Source organism: Pseudoliparis swirei, chromosome 5, assembly GCF_029220125.1.
Source record: "Pseudoliparis swirei isolate HS2019 ecotype Mariana Trench chromosome 5, NWPU_hadal_v1, whole genome shotgun sequence".
Lineage (NCBI taxonomy): Eukaryota > Metazoa > Chordata > Actinopteri > Perciformes > Liparidae > Pseudoliparis > Pseudoliparis swirei.
Window position 1 is genome coordinate 2,513,059 of NC_079392.1, and position 25,271 is coordinate 2,538,329.

A 25,271-nucleotide genomic window follows, 5' to 3' on the forward strand; every position below is an offset into this window, starting at 1 on the left:
ATAAGTAATATGCAAATAGGGAACGTATCCACATTTACCCCTGGGAAAGAAAAAAGACCAGTGTGAGAGACTGAATAATGTGGCAGAGAGCCTCAGGTGCAGCTGGGATGGGAGGAGGCGGGGCTTAGAGCGAGAGGCTGAGGGAGAAAGAGATAGGGAGAGGGAGGGTTTGTGTGTGTGTGTGTACACAGAGAGAGAGAGAGAGAGAGAGAGGGAGGGAGGGAGGGAAGTGTAAGCCAGTCACATCATCTCTCCTCTCACTGCACCAGGGCTGAGGGACTCTCCGTCCCTTCGCTTCCCTCGCTGCAGATTTAACTCATTTCCATCATTCGCAGTCATCTTTTGTTTTTTATTCTCCTTCTTCTTCCTGCTTTTTTAAATTTATTTTTTACTTGCTGCTTTTCGACACCGATGCATTGCATTCATCCCAGCAACTCTCCAGGATCTAAGGATTTATTTATTTTAATAAAACGCGGGGTTGTATGATCTGACTGAACCCGGGGAGAGGACAGAGGACGGTGCTTGAAGTAAACTGGGAATGGGACTTGATTTTGTTGTTGTTGGTGGTGGATTCCCTTCTCGTTGTGCTGCCAGTGATGTGTTCATATTGAGAGAGGAGTTGTAGGATGGCTGTAACTAAACAGAGTCCAAAGGACTAAAGCGAGTAAATGGGGAAAACCCACGGTTGCAATCACCACTTGAGGAGAAGCTGCTAAGCCCCTCCCCCTCCGCCGAGAACAATACAAGCAACACGTGTCTGAAGAGGTGGATCGACCCCCGCGCCGCGAGCGTCTGCCACCGGACTGCCGAGGAGTGGAAGCGAGAGGAGCGCCGATCCACTCAGCTGGCCTCTCGCTGCTCTGGGAGAGTCCGTCCACCTCCACCTTTCACCTCCACCTGCATGGCACTTTCACCGGCCGCTGGACTTTTTTCCATCCGTTTGACTTTCTTTGAACACTCGAGAGGCAAGTTTTCACATCTGGATTCCAACTTTCAAAATCATTTCAATGGCAAAAAACGTCCTCGAGACGATTTGGTTTCTACCTCATCCTGTCGGGGACGACTGCGGTGACGTTGTCTCCTGTGGAGATCCCCGCGTTGCTCCAAGCGTCTGTGTTTAGGATTCAGAGCGAGGTTTAGGATCTGTGCATGCACCCTGACCAGAGGATTACCACCAATAGGAGAGCCTGCTGAGACTCTGGACCATCGGGAGACGAGGCCGAGGACTTGCCGGGGCACCAGTGCTACCCTGGTTTACTGAAGCGATGCATCTCGTTTCCACTTCACCACTGACTCTAACCCACCCACTACTTTCACTTACCATGAGTGATTGTAAAAGAGGAGCCACACCGAGTCGTCCCGCCCTCCCGGAGGCGGTATTGATTTCCCTCCAGTCGGCGTTCGTTTGATTGAGACCCAGCGATGTGAGAATCCGGTGCGATCCCGTCGGAGAGAGAGAGAGAGAGAGAGAGAGAGAGAGTATCGAGCCGGGTGAGACTGAAGAAGGCTGCAGACGCTCTCCGGTTCGATGGGGCAGTTCTCCAGTTTCACGCCGGCCGCCCCGATGGGGTGACGCAGCGCACACCTGACCCACCTGGACGGCACCCAGAAACGATGAACCGGTCCGAGCCGGCGACGGACTCGCCGCTCGCCGCCAACGGCAGTCACGGAGACTTCTTTCCTTACCGGGCCGCCAACCACTCGTGTCCCTTGGGCTGGGGGCTGAACGAAGGCCTGGAGGCGTGCGTCCTGGAGACGGCCGTCATCGTCCTCCTGACGGCGCTCATCATCGCGGGCAACCTGACGGTGATCTTCGTGTCCCACTGCGCCCCGCTGCTGCACCACTACACCACCAGCTACTTCATCCAGACCATGGCCTACGCCGACCTGCTGGTGGGCCTCAGCTGCCTGGTGCCCACCTTGTCCCTGCTCCACTACCCGGCGGGGGTCCAGGAGCCCATCACGTGCCAGGTGTTCAGCTACGTCATCTCGGTCCTGAAGAGTGTGTCCATGGCGTGCTTGGCGTGCATCAGTGTGGATCGGTACCTGGCCATCACCAAACCGCTGTCCTACAACCAGCTGGTGACGCCGTGCCGCCTGCGGGGCTGCATCACCCTCATCTGGGTCTACTCCAGCCTGGTGTTCCTGCCCTCCTTCTTCGGGTGGGGTAAACCGGGCTACCACGGGGACATCTTCGAGTGGTGCGCCCACTCCTGGCCCACGACCGCGCTCTTCACGGGCTTCGTGGTGTGCTTGATCTACGCGCCCGCCGCACTCGTGGTGTGCTTCACCTACTACCACATCTTTCGCATCTGCCAGCAGCACAACCGGGAGATCAGCGAGCGGCGGGCGCGTTTCCCCAGCCAGGAGATGGAGGCCGGCGAGGGGGCCGGCGGCGGAGGCGGCCGCGGTCGCCACGGAGGACACGGGCCGGATCGGCGCTACGCGATGGTGCTGCTCCGCATCACCAGTGTCTTCTACATGCTGTGGTTGCCCTACATCATCTACTTCCTGCTGGAGAGCTCCCACGTGCTGGATAGCCCCGCCCTGTCCTTCATCACCACCTGGCTGGCCATCAGCAACAGCTTCTGCAACTGCGTCATCTACAGCCTGTCCAACAGCGTGTTCCGCCTCGGCATGCGGCGCCTCTCGCAGACCATGTGCTCCTTCAGCCATTGCGCGGCCGACGACCGAGACTTCGGGGAGCCCAAACCGAGGAAGAGGGCGAACTCGTGCTCCATCTGATGAGGGGGATGACAACCTTTTTACAGGATGGGGGGTGGTGGGGAGATCCTGCAGGAATCTACAAGAATCTTAACGGGCTTAGCGGCGGGTTCACTTCCTGTGACGCCGGGAGGGCTCAAGCCAACAGAGAACGGGTTCTGTGACTTTGCCTCGGGCGCAATAAACACCAAGCGGTTTATTGCGTCAAGGAGACGGGTGCTGCGTCCAAACAAAGAGATTAAAGGAGACGGTTCGTCCTCCGGTGGCTTTTATTCCGCGGTGTGTGTGTGTGTGACTTGGCTGTGGATCAAATAGAAAGAAGTCTTATAGCCTTTACGTCCCACTGTAGATCACCCAGGTCTGACATGGTGAGATGACTGAGCTGTAAAAGATTCACTCATGTCTGTTCAGACGCAGCTTTTCAAGCCCGTTACATGTTGTCAGTAGAAGTGGATCACCTTGTGTTAATAAACCTGTTTAAAGGTTGTAAAGGGATTTACTTCGTTGTATAAACACACACACAGGGCGGCCGTGGCGGCAGACGTCACGCCGCTGATGGATACCGGGCGGCGTGAAGGTCGTGACTGTTTTCTAGATGAAAGGTCTTATTGTGTGTTGAGTCTGTAAACACGACGCGTTTAGGTGGACAGGAGAGATTTAAGTTCTATTATCAGGCCAATTGCACATCTGACCTTTACTGACACCTTCTGAAAAACTTAGTACATAAGGTCATAACACTGCCGAATAATCTTCAATAGTAAAAGTCCAATTCAACACTGTTTGTAAAGTAATACCCTGACATTTACCCGGACTGTTACTCAAATTTAACTTATTAAAAATGTGTTGAAACCTTTTAATACTAGTCAAAATACGATATTTCACAACCTGGTGACTAATCTATAATATAGATATCCACACATTGCCTACTGCTGTCGTGTGACCCTTTCATGTGTTGCAACATGCTGCTTTCATTGTTTACCAGTTTAAATATTATGGCTGATCACCAATTGATTGGTGCCACTCGGAAGCAGCGTACGTGTTGGTTTGACTCTAAGGCTTTTATTTTGAAAGTGGTGGACTGATGCTTGCAGCAGATAAGCACCCAGCGTAGTGGTGTTTATGAAATGGCCCATCGGGGCTGCATTCCCGATATGGTTTTGTTTTGGAGCATTCTGCTCACACTTAAATGCTCGAGTGCTCACGGCAGCCATTTCTAACCAACAAAAATAATATATATATATATATTTAAATATACATATTAAAATGTATACATTTATTTATTTATATTTAAATATATATATAAAAATGTATTTATATATATAAATTTATATATATTTGAATGTATATATATATATATACATTTATATATATATGTATATATATATATGCTGGTTTTGAGACGGTTATCCTCAGATCAGATGATCTTGGCCTTTGTTTCCCAGCAGCAGGTTAATGTGTTCCGTCTGGAGGTCGAAGCTGATCTGAAATGACATGATGAGTTTAAAGGTTTAAATCCATCAGGAGATTATTTCGTCAGTAGCTTATTTTATGGAGGTTTTTGTTCAATAATTTGGCCAGAGAATCCTAATTATTTATGAATATGACCCGCTACCCTCAAGCTGCAGGCCTGGAGGTCTTACGTTCCTCTCAGTGCTTTTGTGAATGACCTTATAGTTTATAGTGGGCACTTCTCACGGGGTTAAACCTACCTTATCCTTTATGATTATGTCTGTGCCCGAGCAACAGATTGTTGGTTTGGAAAGGTTAGAAATGGAGTCCCTGATATATATATATAATATATTAATATATAATATGTATATAATATATATATATGTTGTTTAAACAAACCATACACTGCCACTGGTTATGATTCACATACTTGGCTCGTGAACAGTCACTTCACCTCGATCATTAGATCAGTGTCAAAAGAATTCATCCACGTAATAGCCAATAACTTCCAGATGTCCCTCTTTGCTCATAGAGCAGTGTAATCTGTGTGTGTGTGTCCATGCACAGCAGACAGCCCCTGGTGTTGTAAATGCATTAAATGCTCAACACTAGTCTGTAGAAGTCATTCCTCATGTTAAAGCTGCATTAAGTGTTTCTGACCACCAGGGGCAGAACGAGTCTTTAGCCTCCAGCTTTATTCTTATTACTGTGCTTCTTCACCACCATTCAAGAGTCCTTCTGCCGTTCTGATGAATGTAAGTTCATATTGTTTGTGAACCACTGAAGTCTCTTCTGGGTTGTCCACGCACTCGACTATCTTCACCCTCGTCTTCTCTGTGTCGTTGTGCGTGAGGCGGCAGCCTCAGACAACGAGGATGACGAGGTGGAGGCGTCTGAGGCTCCGGGTCAGGTGATGGCGCTCAGGTACCGGGTTCAGGAGTCGTGTTGGTGGACTGGACGTCTTCAGAAGGTTCTGCAGCCTGAAGACGTTCAGGACACCAACACACTGCAGCAGAACACCTTGACATGCACTGTGACACCAAACTCTCCTCTCCTTCTGTCCTCCTTCTCTTTCTCTTTCTCTTCTCCTCTCCTTTCCTTCTCTTCCTCATCTCTCCATCTCTTCTTTCCTCCTCTCTTACTCTCCTCTCTCCTCCTCCACGTCCATGTTCTCTCTGACGTCTACATCATATCTGTAAGATAAGAGGACTCTATAGTTCCTTTCTATAGCCAGATGCCCCGTTATATATATATATATATATTATTTTTTTTGTATGTATTGATATATATAAATATATATATTTATATGTATTTATATAAATATTTATATATATACACTACCGTTCAAAAGTTTGGGATCACCCAGACAATTTCGTGTCTTCCATGAAAAATCACACTTTTATTTATCAAATGAATATAAAATATAGTCAAGACATTGACAAGGTTAGAAATAATGATTAATATTTGAAGTATTAATTTTGTTCTACAAACTTCAAGCTCAAAGGAAGGCCAGTTGTATAGCTTATATCACCAGCATAACTGTTTTCAGCTGTGCTAACATAATTGCACGGGTTTTCTAATCAGACATTAGTCTTCTAAGGCGATTAGCAAACACAATGTACCATTAGAACACTGGAGTGATAGTTGATGGAAATGGGCCTCTATACACCTCTGGAGATATTTCATTAGAAACCAGACGTTTCCACCTAAAATAGTCATTTACCACATTAACAATGTAGAGAGTGTATTTCTGATTAATTTAATGTTATCTTTATTGAAAAAAAGTGCTTTTCTTTGAAAGATAAAGTCATTTCTAAGTGATCCCAAACTTTTGAACGGTAGTGTATATACAGTCGTATGCAAAAGTTTGGGCACCCCTGATAATCTCCATTACTTTCATCTATAAATTGTTGGGCATTTGGATCAGGAACTTCTTTGTCATATATATAATACTTCATGGACACAGTGATATTTTAGCAGTGAAATAAGGTTTATTTGAGAAACAGAAAATATGCCATATGCATCATAAGAGAATTAGACAGGTGCATAAATTTGGGCACCCCCAACAGAAAAATCACATTAATATTTAGTAGAGCCTCCTTTTGCAAAAATAACAGCCTCGAGACGCTTCTTATAGCCTCTGATGAGTGTCTGAATTCTGGATGAAGGTATTTTGGACCATTCTTCCTTACAATACATCTCCAGTTCAGTCAGGTTTGATGGGTGCCTAGCGTGGACAGCCCGCTTCAAGTCACCCCATAGATTTTCAATTATATTCAAGTCTGGTGACTGGGATGGCCATTCCAGAACATTGTAGTTGTTCCTCTGCATAAATGCCTCAGTGGATTTGGAGCGATGTTTCGGGTCGTTGTCCTGCTGGAACACCCAACTCCGCCGTAACTTCAGCTTTGTTACAGATTCTAGAACATTATTGTCAAGAATTTGCTGGTACTGAGTTGAATCCATGCGACCCTCAACTTTAACTAGATTCCCAGTACCTGCACTAGCCACACAGCCCCACAGCATGATGGACCCCCCACCACATGTTACTGTGGGCAGCAAGTGTTTTTCTAGGAATGCTGTGTTCTTTTGCCTCCATGCGTAACGCCTCTTGTTGTGACCAAAAAGCTGTAGCTTTGTCTCATCAGTCCACAGCACTTTGTTCCAAAATGAGCCTGGCTTGTTCAAATGTAGTTTTGCAGACCTCAAGCGAGCCTGTTTGTGGCGTGTGTGCAGAAAAGGCTTCTTCCGCATCACTCTCCCATACAGCTGTTATCTGTGCAATGTGCGCCGAATGGTGGAGCAATGCACAGTGACACCATCTGCAGCAAGATCACCTTGCAGGTCTTTGGAGGTGGTCTGAGGGTTGTCCTTGACCATTCTGACCATTCTTCGCCTTTGCCTCTCCGATATTTTTCTTGGCCTGCCACTTCTGGCCTTAACAAGAACTGTGCCTGTTGCCTTCCATTTCTTAATAACATTCCTCACAGTGGAAACTGATAGCTGAAACCTCCGGGATAACTTTTTGTAGCCTTCCCCTCAACCATACTGCTGGACAATCTTTGTTTTTAGATCATCCGATAGCTGTTTTGATGCCCCCATGTTGCCACTGTTCAGAGGAGAATCAAAGAGAAGCACAACTTGCAATTGGCTCCCTTAAATACCTTTTCTAATGATTGGATGCACCTTTCTATGGAATTGAAGGCTTAACGAGTTAATCAGACTAATTATGTGTTGCAGTTAATCAGCGATTTAGTAGGTACAGGTATTCAAATCAACAAAATGATAAGGGTGCCCAAACTTTTGCACAGCCTATTTTTCACATTTGATTTAATTGCACACAACTAAATACTGCTACACTAAATATCTTTGTCTGGGAAACACCCCAGCACTCAGTGTTAACTAGAAAATGAATATTACACAACTGTGATCTTTTTTTGGTGAAGACAGAGTAAATTATCATGCAGCCTCAGAGGGGTGCCTAAACTTTTGCATACGACTGTATATGAGGAACCACAGCATTGATGTGTCTAATATTAAACTGATGTTTTTTATTTTTGGAGCCTAGTGCAGTGAGGTAGGAAATGTATAATCTTTATTATGTGGTGACAATAACAATAATACAGGATAAAGTTCAGAGAACAGAGATCTTGTCAGAAGTTGCACAGATATTAATTTGTTTAAAGTGTGTGTTGGTTCAAGGTTTAAAAAATCAAAGAGCCACTGAATGAATATTTAATATCTAGTTTGTACGTGTCTTTTATTACGCTGACCAAAACTTAAGTGGTAGAAATTAAAAACTGTTAACTTGTGCAAACAAGTCATCTTTCAAGTGCATTTTAGAAGAAAAAAAGTTTCATTAACTGCGGGATACTATGTATTTATTTATATAACATCTTAAAACCTTTACACAATATACCGTATATGAGTATACTGTGTGTGTTTCTACCTGCTGTCCCGCCAAAACAATCACAAAGGTACACACACACACACACACACATCTGTGTTAACTAGGCTGCTGGTGTTTTAAATAGGAGGCGTGTGTTACATTACAAAGGATATATTTTTTTATTTTTAAACTGTGTCAAAGACTTTTCTGGTTTTGTCGTTGCTGCCGACCCAATAAAGGTGAAAATAGTAGAAGTTCACGTCTGGAGTTTCCTTCGTGAAGCGCGTTCCTGCAGCGGCCAATCAGAGGAGGACGCTCCGGAATGTTCTTATTTTTCAAAGCTCTGTTTTTGTCAATGAAGATAACATTAAATGAATCATAAACACTCTCTCTACATAGTTAATATGTACATGACTGTTCTCTGGTGTTTAATGAAGTCTCTACAGAGGTGTGAAGAGGCCCATCTCCAGTGTTCTAATGGTACATTGTGTTATCGCCTTAGAAGACTAGCGGAGGGGTAGAAAACCCTTGAAACCCTTTTTATGTGAGCGCAGCTGAAAACAGTTGTGCTGGTGAGAGAAACTCTAAAACTGGCCTTCCTTTGAGCTACAAGAAGAACTACATTAATATTTCATATAACAATTATTATTTATAACCTCGTCAATGTCTTGACTAGATTTTATATTCATTTTGAAATTAATTTGATAAACAAAAGTGAGTTTTCATGGAAAACACCAAATTCTCTGGGTGACCCTAAACTTCTGACGGGTAGAGGTGATGAGGATGATAACGATGTGGGCGTGCCACTTTGTTGGGCTGCCGGTTTGAATCCCGAGACCCTTTGTTGAGGTTCTCTTGAGCAAGAGGTTTTAATATGCAGCACCGGTTTAAACTGTAATGAACTTGTAATATTCACATAATTAAGCATACGTGATAATAATGTGATTTAAAAAACACTTTATTGGCCATGTGGGACGAATAAAGGAATATCATATCATATATGTACGTCAGCACATACATGTCATGTGACTCCGGTTACACACATCACATATACGTACGCGCTCCTACATACATGTAACTTACACATAACAGGATCATATTTTAAAAAAGACATTGAAGACGACAGAATATCAACATGTATGTACACTCTGGGATGTGGGTGCAGACGTGTGATTGGTCACGTCAGTGACAGCCAATAGGAGCAGCTCTGTGTCCTTGTGTCTGGCTGCAGCTCCGCTGTGATTGGATGTTCCTCTGAGCCGCTGGTTGATCCGTCAGCCTGGACCAGAGGAGCTCTGTTTGCAACGCAGCACCTCCTCCTCCCTCACAGCCTGATCCCCTGTACTTCAGTCTGACTCTGGCCTTTGAAATTCACACTGGACCTTTCAGTCTGCAGCTTTGAATCCCCCCCCTATCATCCCCCCCCCCCCCCGAAGTCCCGTTGTCGTTGGATTTAATTTCCACGACTTTGTCATCTTTCATGTTTCCACTGAACCGAGACGAGGTCAAGTGTCCCAAACAATCCTATGTCTGCCTTTAAGTCTCTCCTCCTCTCATTTCCTCCTTCTCTCCTCCTCATTTCCTCCACCTCTCCTTCTCTCATTTCCTCCTCATTTCCTCCACCTCTCCTTCTCTCATTCCCTCCTCCTCTCATTCTATCCTTATCTCCTCCTCTCATTTCCTCCTCTCCTCCTCCTCTTCTTCTCTCCTTATCTCCTCATTTCCTCCTCCTCTCATTCTCCTTATCTCCTCTCATTTCCTCCTCTCATTCTCTCCTAATCTCCTCCTCTCATTTCCTCCTTCTCTCCTCTCTCATTTCCTCCTTCTCTCCTTATCTCCTCCTCTCATTTCCTCCTCCTGTCCTCCTCTTCTTCTCTCCTCTCATTTTCTCCTCCTCTCTACTCTCCTGTCCTCCTCCTCTCATTCTCTCCTTATCTCCTCCTCTCATTTCCTGCTCTCATTCTCTCCTCCTCTCATTTCCTCCTCCTCTCCTCTCTCCTGTCCTCCTCTCATTCTCTCCTTATCTCCTCCTCTCATTTCCTTCTCCTCTCCTTCTTTCCTTTTTAAGGTTATTTAATGTCCGACGGCGTAATAAGTATTTTATTATAACCTATTGAATCTTTTTAAATACGTTGGCTTTCCAATGCATCACAATTTATTTTTGCGATGTTTTTAGATTTAGTTTTCAAACTCAAATCTGTATTTGTTCCATTTAATGCACTAAAGAGCTTTAGCCAATCAGGGAAGGGCTTCAGCCAATCAGAGAAGAGCTTCAGCCAATCAGGGAAGAGCTTCAGCCAATCCGAGAAGAGCTTCAGCCAATCAGAGAAGGGCTTCAGCCAATCCGAGAAGAGCTTCAGCCAATCAGAGAAGAGCTAAAGCCCATCAGGGAAGAGCTTCAGCCAATCGGAGAAGAGCTTCAGCCAATCAGGGAAGAGCTTCAGCCAATCAGGGAAGAGCTTCAGCCAATCCGAGAAGAGCTTCCCAGTCCAGGCCACAGCAGGATTCCCTTTATTTCACAAACGGCAGCACTCGGCTCTCTTCTTCCTCTCTTCTCTTTCATCTCTCCTCTCTTCCTCTCTCCTCTTCCTCTTTCCGTCCTGATAGAGAAAGGACCACCTGACCATCTTTTGAGGTGGGGGGGTCGTAATTGGAGGGGAAGCCAGTTCCTGTGAGCTAATTGTGGAGGCTTGAAAAAGCCTTTGAAGACATGAAGGAGGACACACACAGACACACATGCACATACATGCACACCAATACACACACGCACACACACACACTGCATGACCTCAGTGAGGCTTTGATAACTGGCCGGTGGCCAATGGCAGACCGGTGTGGATCAGCTGATGGCTCTGAATGTAATATTAATGTTTAATTACCTTTAACTGAAGACTTTAGTTGCTCTGTGAGGCTTTTAAACCTCAAAAATGTAAAAAGCACCATGAACAGTTCAAACATAAATGTCACCAGTTGATGCTCTGGACCAGATTGTAGCTACACAGCTAATTAGCATCTGTAGTCCATAATTAACCATAATAAACATGAAAAATAACAAACAAACAACAACACACATAAACAATAATAAACATACACTATAACACACAGTACAGGATAAGACACAAGAAGAACACAACATACACACAATGTGAAGCTACAGTACAGCACATTAAAAGTAAGTAACAAAAAACATTTAAATGAAGTAATAAAAAACATTAAAATAAGTAATATTTTTTTTACAAATAAGTAATTTAAAACATTAAAAATAAGTAATAAAATCCATTAAAAGTAAGTAATACATACTTTTAAAAATATGTAATAAAAAACATTAAAAGAAGTTAATAAAAAACATTAAGACATTAAGTTAAAAACCCCATTATAGTAAGTAATACATACTTTTAAAAATAAGTAATAAAAACCATTAAAAGTATAATATACATATTTTTAAAAATAAGTAATACAAACCATTAAAAGTAAGTAATAAAAACCATTAAAAGTAATGAGTAATAAGAGCCATAATAATGTTATCAATGAGTACGATATGTCCCTCAGAGACGCTGCGGCCTCGTGGTTGGAGGTCATCAGCCTCGTTGGAGGGGTTCTTCCTCTGGGGATCATGCATACATGAATAGTTCTTGCATTGTATTGAATAGTTGTTGAATATGACTACACACAGAGGACAAAGACGAGCGACCTTGACCAGCGCCGGAGGACAAACCTGTTTTTATTTATTAACCTCGTGCCGACCTCCGATACTGAAGCTCTGCCAGCGCACAGCCAACGCTCACGCTCTCCGGGGGCGTTTCAGCTGAATTAAATACCACAAGAGGGCTACGTGAACCCCTCGGCTCCTCCTTCCTTCGCGCTCTGCATCCTGAAGCTGTGAGTCTCGTAGTCGCTCACCAGTTGTTTAGTAGTGACGGTCCAGCTGCCTCAGGCCTCTGTTTGTATGTACTGTAGTTATTCCTCTGTGGCATTTAGTCTGGCTGCTGTCGCCAGGCAGGATAGGAGTGACAGACTGAACGTGTCTAAATAAAACACAGTTGTGTGTGTGACATCAATTCAAATCTACAACTCACAGTATGTTGTACAACAGTGTATATAATAATATGACGTTTAGTATAGTGTGTGTAGTGGTCATTTGTCCAATAAATCAAAAACAAGAAAAAGCTATTCTAATATATCAAAATAACCTAAATAAGTAAACAACCTGAATGATTAAATAATATGACTTAAAATAACTAAATACTAATATCAAATAAATAGCTCCAACAGTGTGTAGCCAACAAGTAGCTTGTCTTTACCACACATGATTATACACTATATTTTATTTTATATAATTTTAATATTTAATTTGTCAAAATATTAATCTTTTCAAAATATTTAATTTTTGATTATTTAATTTTTTGATTATTTAATTTTTTGAATATTTAATTTTTTACAATATTTTATTTCATAAAATATCAAACATTTTGAAATATTCAATTTTTTGAAATGTTTTACTTTTTAAAATATTTATTTAATTTATTTTATTAGATCCCAGCATGAGGTCCTCATACCCCAGTCCACACAGGTTCCCATGTGGTAGATAGCTCTCTGCATATTAAATATTGGTGCGCTGTATTCGGTGGGCGGAGCTGCAGCCACCCGGCACCACGGCTCTGGTTACAGTCGAGTGTCTCCATTGTTCTCCACTGAACATCGGGACTTAAGAGCCACTGCGTCGCCATGGAAACCTCCAGCTGAGTCTGAGGAAGAGTTCATTTAAAGTTTATAAATAGAGTTCAATTAACATGGACGTTAACGGGGCTTTGAAACGGTGACCTCGTCGTTATTTATTCATGTGCACGTTTATTTGGAAAGAAACGCCTCGTGTGTGTGTGTGACTGTGTCTCCATGTGGGTCTGTGTGTGTTTGTGACTGTGTCTCCATGTGGGTCTGTGTGTGTTTGTGACTGTGTGTTTGTGTGAGACTGTGTGAGACTGTGTGTGACTGAATGAAAGACACAAAGACCACACAACTTTACACACACACATACACACACAGGCACACACACAAACAAACACACAGACACACATACACAGACACACGTACACAAATATATACAGATGCCCAGACACACACACACAGAAACACACACACGGGCACACACACACAAACAAACAAACATACACACACACAGACACACACACACAAACAAACACACAGACACACACACACTCACATACACACACACATACAGTACATACACAAATACATACAGATGCCCACACACACACACACACACTCTGTGCTCTCGGAGCATGAGTCAGCCTGTCAGAGGGAGCCTCCTACCTGCTCTCACATTATTATTATTATTATGAGAGACCCTTCTGACATCATCGGTGTGTATCTACCTGTGTGGAGGTGGAGCGTGACATCATCAGTGTGTATCTACCTGTGTGGAGGTGGAGCGTGACATCATCGGTGTGTATCTACCTGTGTGGAGGTGGAGCGTGACATCATCGGTGTGTATCTACCTGCGTGGAGGTGGAGCGTGACATCATCAGTGTGTATCTACCTGCGTGGAGGTGGAGCATGACATCATCGGTGTGTATCTACCTGTGTGGAGGTGGAGCGTGACATCATCGGTGTGTATCTACCTGTGTGGAGGTGGAGCGTGACATCATCAGTGTGTATCTACCTGTGTGGAGGTGGAGCGTGACATCATCAGTGTGTATCTACCTGTGTGGAGGTGGAGCGTGACATCATCAGTGTGTATCTACCTGTGTGGAGGTGGAGCGTGACATCATCAGTGTGTATCTACCTGTGTGGAGGTGGAGCGTGACATCATCAGTGTGTATCTACCTGTGTGGAGGTGGAGCGTGACATCATCAGTGTGTATCTACCTGTGTGGAGGTGGAGCGTGACATCATCAGTGTGTATCTACCTGTGTGGAGGTGGAGCGTGACATCATCAGTGTGTATCTACCTGTGTGGAGGTGGAGCGTGACATCATCAGTGTGTATCTACCTGTGTGGAGGTGGAGCGTGACATCATCAGTGTGTATCTGTACCTGTGTGGAGGTGGAGCGTGACATCATCGGTGTGTATCTACCTGTGTGGAGGTGGAGCATGACATCATCGGTGTGTATCTACCTGTGTGGAGGTGGAGCGTGACATCATCAGTGTGTATCTACCTGTGTGGAGGTGGAGCGTGACATCATCAGTGTGTATCTGTACCTGTGTGGAGGTGGAGCGTGACATCATCGGTGTGTATCTACCTGTGTGGAGGTGGAGCATGACATCATCGGTGTGTATCTACCTGTGTGGAGGTCGAGCGTGACATCATCAGTGTGTATCTACCTGTGTGGAGGTGGGCGTGACATCATCAGTGTGTATCTACCTGTGTGGAGGTGGAGCGTGACATCATCAGTGTGTATCTACCTGTGTGGAGGTGGAGCGTGACATCATCAGTGTGTATCTACCTGTGTGGAGGTGGAGCGTGACATCATCAGTGTGTATCTACCTGTGTGGAGGTGGGCGTGACATCATCAGTGTGTATCTACCTGTGTGGAGGTGGAGCGTGACATCATCAGTGTGTATCTACCTGTGTGGAGGTGGAGCGTGACATCATCAGTGTGTATCTACCTGTGTGGAGGTGGAGCGTGACATCATCAGTGTGTATCTACCTGTGTGGAGGTGGAGTGTGACATCATCGGTGTGTATCTACCTGTGTGGAGGTGGGCGTGACATCATCAGTGTGTATCTACCTGTGTGGAGGTGGAGCGTGACATCATCAGTGTGTATCTACCTGTGTGGAGGTGGAGCGTGACATCATCAGTGTGTATCTACCTGTGTGGAGGTGGAGCGTGACATCATCAGTGTGTATCTACCTGTGTGGAGGTGGAGCGTGACATCATCAGTGTGTATCTACCTGTGTGGAGGTGGAGCGTGACATCATCAGTGTGTATCTACCTGTGTGGAGGTGGAGCGTGACATCATCAGTGTGTATCTACCTGTGTGGAGGTGGAGCGTGACATCATCGGTGTGTATCTACCTGTGTGGAGGTGGAGCGTGACATCATCGGTGTGTATCTACCTGTGTGGAGGTGGAGCGTGACATCATCGGTGTGTATCTACCTGTGTGGAGGTGGAGCGTGACATCATCGGTGTGTATCTACCTGCGTGGAGGTGGAGCGTGACATCATCGGTGTGTATCTACCTGTGTGGAGGTGGAGCGTGACATCATCGGTGTGTATCTACCTGTGTGGAGGTGGAGCGTGACATCATCGGTGTGTATCTACCTGTGTGGAGGTGGAGCGTGACATCATCGGTGTGTATCTACCTGTGTGGAGGTGGAGCGTGACATCATCGGTGTGTATCTACCTGCGTGGAGGTGGAGCGTGACATCATCGGTGTGTATCTACCTGCGTGGAGGTGGAGCGTGACATCATCGGTGTGTATCTACCTGCGTGGAGGTGGAGCGTGACATCATCGGTGTGTATCTACCTGCGTGGAGGTGGAGCGTGACATCATCGGTGTGTATCTACCTGTGTGGAGGTGGAGCGTGACATCATCGGTGTGTATCTACCTGTGTGGAGGTGGAGCGTGACATCATCGTTGGTGAGTCTGAGTAATGTCTGCACAACAAGCCCCCAGGACACCGTGAGAGGAAGACTCTCTCTCTCTCTCCCTCTCCTCTCTCTCTCTCTCTCTCTCTCTCTCTCTCTCTCTCTCTCGTTTACTCTGCCTCCAGTCGGTTAGTTTAAAAGCCACCGGGGGAGAGATCTGACGGGTGCACACGACACCACACAACAAATACACACACAGACACACACAGTGTGAAGGACTCAGACTGATGGTGTACAGTGTTTATGGAATCCCCTTCTTCTTTTTTTATGCCGTCATTTATGATGTCATCTGAGCTGATGTGTAACACTCCTGCAGCTTGTGTGTGTGAAAGGGTGTGTGGTTGTGTGTCTGTGTATACCACACACACACACACACACACACACAGAGCGAGAACAGATGTACGTTCCTCAGCTCAGACCATAAAACAAAGAGCTGTGAAGACGCTGATGCATCTTCATAATGTTCTCTTTCTTCGTGGGTTCAGTGAACGCACCACCAGCTGGAGGAAGAAGCCGCAGTGGAGTCACATCATGATCCTTTCATCCTTTTTAGGTCAAATATTACAACAAGAATAATATATTAGTATCTTTCAAAGTATAAACCCATTTACTATTTTGTTTTAATGTAGTTGTTGCTGAAGAAAATTACTCAAGTGCTATAAAAAAATTATATTGCAATCATCATTAAAACTGAAAGAAAATAAGGGCTGCACACTGAGTCCATATGGCTTAAACATCTGTGTTCTTTCTGCATCGAAAAATCAGATGTGTGTGTGTGTATACATATAAATATATATATATAATATGTATACAATATATGATATATATATACAATCAATTATATATATATATTATAGAAACTATATATATTGTAGATATATTATATATATATATAATAAACAATATATTGTATGGATATATTATATATTGTGTGTATATATGCATAATATATTATGTATATATATTATATTTGTATACAATATATATATATATATACGATATATTATGTATATATAATACAAGACATATATATATATTAAATATATACATATATTATATATAAACATATCGATATATATATATATTATATATACAGGACTGTCTCAGAAAATTAGAATATTGTGATGAAGTTCTTTATTTTCTGTAATGCAATTAAATAAACAAAAATGTCATGCATTCTGGATTCATTACAAATCAACTGAAATATTGCAAGCCTTTTATTCTGATTTATTGCTGATTATGGCTTACATCTTAAGAAAACTCAAATATCCTATCTCTAAATATTAGAATATCATGAAAAAGTATACTAGTAGGGTATTAAACAAATCACTTGAATTGTCTAATTAACTCGAAACACCTGCAAGGGTTTCCTGAGCCTTGACAAACACTCAGCTGTTATAAATCTTTTTTTTAACTTGGTCTGAGGAAATATTAAAATTTTATGAGATAGGATTTTAGAGTTTTCTTAAGCTGTAAGCCATAATCAGCAATATTAAAAGAATAAAAGGCTTGCAATATTTCAGTTGATTTGTAATGAATCCAGAATGCATGACATTTTTGTTTTTTTAATTGCATTACAGAAAATAAAGAACTTTATCACAATATTCTAATTTTCTGAGACAGTCCTGTATATGAAATGTGAGCTGGGGCACATGGAGGTGTGAGGAAAGGAGGTAAGGAAATGAAGCTGAACATAGAGAAGATGAAAGTGAAGTATGTAATGGGGAAGAAGAGGAAGCCACGGTACGTTAGGAAAAGAAGCAAATGGAGAATGTGGCAGTAGAACCAGGAAATGGAGAGAAGAGGAAAAAATGAGTGAAGAATTCAAAGGGAAATATGGCGTGGTGCATTAATAGAGAGAAAGTGTTGAGGGAGGAAGGAGCTGAAGCGCCGTTGAGGACGTCCGCTCTGCATTTATTTATTCCCTGAGTAATGAGGCTGTTAATTAGCAGAGGCACGCATGGCTTATTAAATCAAAGTGTTTACAACGTTCTCCGTCCGCTGGATTGGAGCCGGTCGCAGCCGGAGGAGTCGCGCCGTCATGTGTCTGTGATGGATGGGCCAGAAGTTCATTATTCATCAGGCTTTAACTACTTTAAAAGTAATGTTTTTACTCGCGCAGTAATTAATGAAATGGTTCTTGTACTCTTTATTCTCCCGTTAACGTTCAATCCTCTACTTCTTTTATTAAAATAGGGAGCTTCGGTTACTTGAGTGATTCATCTTTATTCGTCAGAAAATATGGAAAATTTCACAATTAGTTTTTTTAATGACTTCATTGTTTTAATCCTTAATTAAATGTAAGACGACCCCTACTGTCTTGAAAATGTTAAACATTTTACATTTAAATGTAATTTAAATTTGACATTTATTTTATTAATCTGTTTAAATTTTTAGGACATTTATTTTATAAGAAACAATCACACAGCGCTACTATATATATAAGTTATATATATATATATGTGTATATATAAGTGATATATATATATGTGTATATATAAGTTATATATGTGTATATATATATACTTTTTTAAAATAAATATATATTTATATATATATATACACAGCGCTACTATATATATATATTTTATATATGTATATATATTTACATATACTATATATATATGTATATATACATATATATATTTTATATGTGTGTGTTTATATATATATATATATATATAGTGTGTGTCCGTGCGTGTGCGTTTTTGGTCACACACACACGGTGACACATCACCGTCGCGTTCTTTTCTACTGCATACAAACATTTACAAACAGAGAAAAGACATGCAAGATGATCAGTGCAACAGTACCTTCAATTCACGACCTCCACACACACACCTGTGCTCACCTGTCCCCCCCCCCCCCCGTGTGTGTGTTGCAGGACTCGGCTCAGGAAGGCGTCATCACGCGGGACATCCACCGAACCTTCCCCGCTCACGACTACTTCAAGGACTCTGACGGAGACGGACAGGACTCCCTCTACAAGATCTGCAAGGTGACCGAGATATTATACATATTATATATATATATATATATTACATGAGCGTTGCAGTGTTGACTCGGTGTCTCCGTGGCCTCGTGGAACAGAAGGCTCATCATCTCAGTTCACATTCTTTCACGCTGTGTTCAAGCTTTTTTGAAAACCCTCCCGCTGAGAAGCTCATTCTGGAATGTGAGCCGACCTCGGGCTATTTGTGCCATTTTTTGGGGGATTTCTTCTCCTGGCCCTTTTTGGTCTGGAGGCTGTCAGTATTACATCAGGAGGAATGTGTTTGGCGTTTGGCGTCGGCTCCACATTATGAGTGACAGCTGACGTGAACCCACACGATGTACCGGACACCAGTCGGTGGACAGAGACTCATCTGTTCTTCCACTTTAGAAGGAGGGAAAACATGGTTGTTGTTGTTATTATGTAGGTGGCAAATTTCTCTCAAATTAACTGGTGAAAATACATTCTGAATATCAAATTTGAGACAAGCAATCGACCAATGAGGTGCAGTTTTGGTCACTCAGTGCGTTTACATGCAATCGAATTATTGGCTTAGTCGGACTGAAATCGAATTATCCGTTTCATGTAAACACCTTAGTCGGACTATGTGCGGTCCGACTTCGATCCGATTAACACCCCTGGATAGCTCGGTCCGATCCAGTTGATAATTCGACTCTCGCGGCATGTAACTCTGAATTCGATTCGGAACTGGACTTTGCGTCTTTGCGCATGCTCGAGATCCCGCCGCCCGCCCTCCTCCCTCCCTCCCATGTCGTGACCCGGAAGTCGAAGAGACGATAAATTGTTTCTGCCGGCCAGGTTGCAACAAATAACCAGTCCCGCTGCTAACCATGTTGGTGCCCTAAGCATAACTCCTCATGATGCCCCCCTGAGATCGGGTCTGTGTGCGCCGATGTGTCGGCGCATCACGGCAGAGCGATGCGACCCGAGAAGTGTTAACGGGGAGTTGCTGAGCGATTAAATATATCTCTTGTTCTGCCTGTTTTTCTGCCTAAAAGGCGCCTAATATTTCTAGACTGAAATAATATCGGCATTATAATTATTATAACTATGAGGATTTTATTAGTTGCCTATTTTGTGGTGCTCCCTCAGGACTTGGTGCCCTACGCGCAGCGCGTCGTGCGCGTTATGGGAGCGGCGGCGCTGCAAACAACGCTATGGAGAACACAAGAGCCACCACACATTTCTGGACCGAAGAGCAGACAGAATTTATGCTTAATGTATTGAAGGAGTTGAACATACTAAAGTTCATGGTTCTTTCTCGAAATGTTGATGTTGTTGTTGGTGATGGTGAAGAGGTCAAGCGGAAATGGCTGTATCACCACGAGTTGTAATGAAAACAGCGCCACCTATCGTATCGGATATGACATGCTTTCGGCCAATGATTCGAATTACTCACTGCCATGTATATTGGGATAACAGCTGATCCCCCAAAAGATAGCATAGTCCGACTAAAGCAAGATTCGAATTATACCATCATGTAACCGCACTGAGTGTCTAAATGTCTTGCACTAGTCAGAAAACTACATACACAAACTTATAATACACACAGTATACAAGCTGAATGATGTATTGCATTTATTTATATACTAAAATACACTCAGAAATGAAAGATTTTGGTCAATGAGGACGAAGCTGCATCCGATTAAAAGCGGTTAATATAAATATTTATTTTAATTTATTTTATGAGAAACAATCACACAGCGCTACTATTTATATATATAAATATATAGTAGCGCTACTATATATATATATATACATGTATATATAAATAATATATATACATGTATATATAAATAATATATTTATATATACACACACAGCGCTACTATATACAGGACTGTCTCAGAAAATTAGAATATTGTGATGAAGTTCTTTATTTTCTGTAATGCAATTCAAAAAACAAAAATGTCATGCATTCTGGATTCATTACAAATCAACTGAAATATTGCAAGCCTTTTATTCTTTTAATATTGCTGATTATGGCTTACAGCTTAAGAAAACTCAAATATCCTATCTCTAAATATTAGAATATCATGAAAAAGTATACTAGTAGGGTATTAAACAAATCACTTGAATTGTCTAATTAACTCGAAACACCTGCAAGGGTTTCCTGAGCCTTGACAAACACTCAGCTGTTATAAATCTTTTTTTTACTTGGTCTGAGGAAATAGTAAAATTTTATGAGATAGGATTTTAGAGTTTTCTTAAGCTGTAAGCCATAATCAGCAATATTAAAAGAATAAAAGGCTTGCAATATTTCAGTTGATTTGTAATGAATCCAGAATGCATGACATTTTTGTTTTTTTAATTGCATTACAGAAAATAAAGAACTTTATCACAATATTCTAATTTTCTGAGACAGTCCTGTATATATATATGTTATATATATATACATGTGTATATATATAAAAACTCTATATATATATTAAAAAAATTAAAATACATATATACACATTTATATATACACACACACACGGTGACACAGCACCGTCGCCTTCTTTTATAAAAATATATATACATTAAACATACATATAGATATCACAGTGTTTCGTTTACTCATTAAAATTAGAATAACTTCTCGACGTTTGTAATGTTCCCGGGAGCGGCCCGGTCAGCGCTCTGGGAGGAGCTGTCAGGGAGGCTTAGCATCCGGTCCGGACCCAACTGGGTCAGCGGCCAGCCGGCCTTCATTGGTATGCAGATCTGCTGCTGATAAGGTTGGCTGGACCTGGAGGCAGCACGTAGTTTATATTCATCTTCACAGCCCGCCCGCTAATAAGCCGGCAGTCTTTTATTTTGTTGACCTTTATTCTCCAGGGGAAGGTCACCTGAGTGCCGGCCTCCTTTTTTTCAGCGGCAATGCGCTTCACGCTCTGGATGCCTCGGCCTCGGTCAGACCTCTTCTCGCGGTCCCTCCCGAAGACCCGGTGGGTTCGGGATTGATCGCCTCGCTCAAGACTCTGACACCGAGTCTGCAGGGAGAGGAGCCAGGAGGCGGGACTCAGAACCCGAGACTCTCGGATGAAGAGAACTCCTGCGAGGAGGAGGAGAGGGGGGGGGGGGGGACACAAGCAGCATCCACCTGGCTCGTGTTGCCTTCCCCAGTAATCACATTATTCAGGGTCCTAGTTGACCTCCTGGTGACCTTGTGATCAGCAGGGTCCAGATCGTTTCCTCTTGTGAAGCCGACGCTTCACACAAGAACATTTCTCTTCTGTATGCACAAAAATCCCAAAATCTCACAGATACCCATGGAAACAGACCGTAAAGTCTTAGCAGTTGCAGCTTTAATATTCTTCCATCATCGTATTCATATAAGTGAGTCATATGAGTATATATAAGTGTACCGAAAATTACTCACAAGTACAATAAAAACATTTTTTAAATATCGTAATCATCATGAAAACTGAAAAAAAAATAGAGACTGCACACTGAGTCCGTATTGTTTTCTTTCTGTATTGAAAAACCATATATACATGTATGTGTGTGTATATATATAATATATATATATAATATATTGTGTATATATATACATATATCCAATATATTGTATGTATGTATACAATATATTGTATGTGTATATATAATATATTGTATATATAAAATATATATATTATTTATATATATACACAATATATTATATATATAGTATATATATATTATATATATAGTATATACAGGACTGTCTCAGAAAATTAGAATATTGTGATGAAGTTCTTTATTTTCTGTAATGCAATTAAAAAAACAAAAATGTCATGCATTCTGGATTCATTACAAATCAACTGAAATATTGCAAGCCTTTTATTCTGATTTATTGCTGATTATGGCTTACAGCTTAAGAAAACTCAAATATCCTATCTCTAAATATTAGAATATCATGAAAAAGTATACTAGTAGGGTATTAAACAAATCACTTGAATTGTCTAATTAACTCAAACACCTGCAAGGGTTTCCTGAGCCTTGACAAACACTCAGCTGTTATAAATCTTTGTTTTTACTTGGTCTGAGGAAATAATAAAATTTTATGAGATAGGATTTTGGAGTTTTGTTAAGCTGTGATAATCAGCAATATTAAAAGAATAAAAGGCTTGCAATATTTCAGTTGATTTGTAATGAATCCAGAATGCATGACATTTTTGTTCTTTTAATTGCATTACAGAAAATAAAGAACTTTATCACAATATTCTAATTTTCTGAGACAGTCCTGTATATATTATTTATATATATACACAATATATTATATATATACAATATATAGTATATTTACTGTATATTATATATATACAATATATAGTATATATATAATTGTATATATATACATATATACAATATATTGTATGTATATATAGAATATATTGTATATAATATATATATGTATATATATACACACAATATATTATATACATAATATATATTTACAATACATTGTGTATATATATATACATATATACAATATAGTGTATATATATACAATATATTGTATGTATATATAGAATATATTGTATGTGTATATAGGTAGAATATATTGTATATATATGTATATATGCATAATATATTGTGTGTGTATATATATATTATATATATATATATATACAATACATCATGCTTAGTGCCTTCCAGTGACATTGCAGTGGTGATGTGGTCTCATCTCTCCTTTACCAACCGGCACATCTTCCCTCTCAGCTGGTGTCCATGGATTTTGAAATAATTATTCTTGCTCAAAGACACATCTGAAGCACAGATGATCACTAATTGGTCGTTGCGGAATCAACCTATGGCCTACAGTTTATGAAGTTAAACAGTTCTCTCAATAATACCACTTTTGTCGTAATAATACATAATAGGACTTTACATTTCTCTAAAGTCTTACACGTGTAAGTATAACAATCCTTATTGCTTTTGAGGAACCGGCCATGTTTCCTCTTATTTGCATTTATACCCCCACCCCCCCATCCATCTGTCTGGCGTGCACTTCTCCCAGCTGATTTGGGGACACGTGAACGCCACGCTCCATCAAGCCCGTCGGCGCTGCAGACGGCTCCACGAGACTCCTTCCTCACCTCCGTGTCCAACCCCGAATTATCGGAGCGCTGGACGTCCACACTCATTTATCAAGCGTGCATAAAGGGGGTAGAATATTCCAAGAGGTTTGACAAGCTGTTGGAGTTGATGTCCGTCAAATAGAACATCTTTGAGGAAGAGATGGAACCGTCACCGGTGAGTGACGTGGTCTCTAATGAGACGATGTGGAAGTGGTGTGTTTTATTAGACCGTACCAACTCGTGCACAGGGGGATACGACTGTGATTATATCTGGTCTTCGTGTTCTGGGTCCAGTTCTGGTGCCGTTGACCTCTTGTAGTGAGGTAGAAACCAGGAGATCAGGGTTCATACGGTCATGGAAAACCTGGAAAAGTTATGAAATTTTAAAAATGGTTATTTCCAGGTTTGGAAAAGTCGTTGGAAAAACTGAACTGCTGCTAGAACAAAAGACCTCAGTGGAACACGGAGGCATCCCGAGTCTCTCTAAAGACCTTCGTCGTATCTTCTCGTCGACCGGAGGCGGTTTGAAGAATCTCCGAGTGACACAGCACTTCGCAAGAATATTCAGTTTTATTCTTAAAGGTACACGTCAAAAACAGGCGCCGGGACGTCTGGAGACTCTCAGGAGGCCGAATGCGAGAGAAGTCTCCGATAATGCAGAATAATAATCTACCACAACAAACAAGGAGGAGGTCATTATTCCCGGCCTTTGTGCTCCAATCACACGCAGGCATAATGACTTCATTCTGGGACTGATCCACCAGGTGGAACACAGGGACGTGGACCCCCAAAGTCCAGACCTGAATCGAGGCCCGTTACTCAGGTTCTGATCTCCACCCCGGGACGTGGAGCTGGACTTTCAGAGGTTCAAACCCAAAGCGAGGCACGTCGCCCAGATCCTCGACCCTTGAGCTCTGACTTGCATGTTTGAGATAATCTGACATTATAAAGTAGATGAAATTACACGACACCTTCTCAGTCACATCCAGGGTATTAAGAGTCCCAGTATTAACAGATCGGTCGTGACGTCACACTCCAACTTCACATCAGCATCAAGCGTCTGTTCCCAGATGATCATCCAGCTGGTTATGACACTGTTATAATACCCAAAGTGTGTGTTCCTCTCTTAAAGGCCTACTCTGTGTACGATGAAGAGATCGGCTACTGCCAGGGTCAGTCGTTCCTCGCCGCTGTCCTCCTGCTGCATGTGAGTACACAATAACACACACACACACACATGCATCCAAACAACAACAACAACAGCATATGTTGATGTTCTGCCTCAAACTGAACTCGACTACCTGGACAGAAGAACTTGTTTCTGGAGCTTTCCTCTTCCCCCGTGAACCCTCTGACATGCGGAGATGTTCCCTCGATGCCGCGGTGCGTTTGAGGACCGTCGTTAATCACAGTATCACCAGATGAACACTTAGCTGAGACCTTAAAGAGAATAAGTGAGACATAAAGAACATCGCTGGGATGAACTCACTTCAGAGAAGAGTTATGAGGAGGAGTAGATGGAGTGAGAGAGGAGGAGTAGAAGG

General features: G+C 42.3%; 2 protein-coding genes across 2 annotated transcripts in view; both read left to right on the top strand.

Moving 5' to 3' along the window:
* The window catches only part of rabgap1l (RAB GTPase activating protein 1-like), a 75,964-nt gene that overhangs the window by 30,844 nt on the left and 19,849 nt on the right, over positions 1-25,271 (top strand). Inside the window, exons 14-15 of the mRNA XM_056413824.1 lie at positions 18,554-18,667; positions 24,860-24,934. Of these exons, the coding sequence (XP_056269799.1) occupies positions 18,554-18,667; positions 24,860-24,934 (189 nt within the window). The remainder of the gene's footprint in view (positions 1-18,553; positions 18,668-24,859; positions 24,935-25,271) is intronic.
* On the top strand, positions 1,571-2,745 carry gpr52 (G protein-coupled receptor 52). Its single transcript, XM_056413828.1, has one exon. It carries the CDS (start codon positions 1,615-1,617, stop codon positions 2,743-2,745), a length of 1,131 nt encoding a protein of 376 aa, XP_056269803.1. The 5' UTR covers positions 1,571-1,614.

Coding starts and splice junctions, on each gene's coding strand:
- gpr52 (XM_056413828.1), top strand. CDS start 1,615: ATGAACCGGTCCGAGCCGGCGACGGACTCGCCGCTCGCCGCCAACGGC.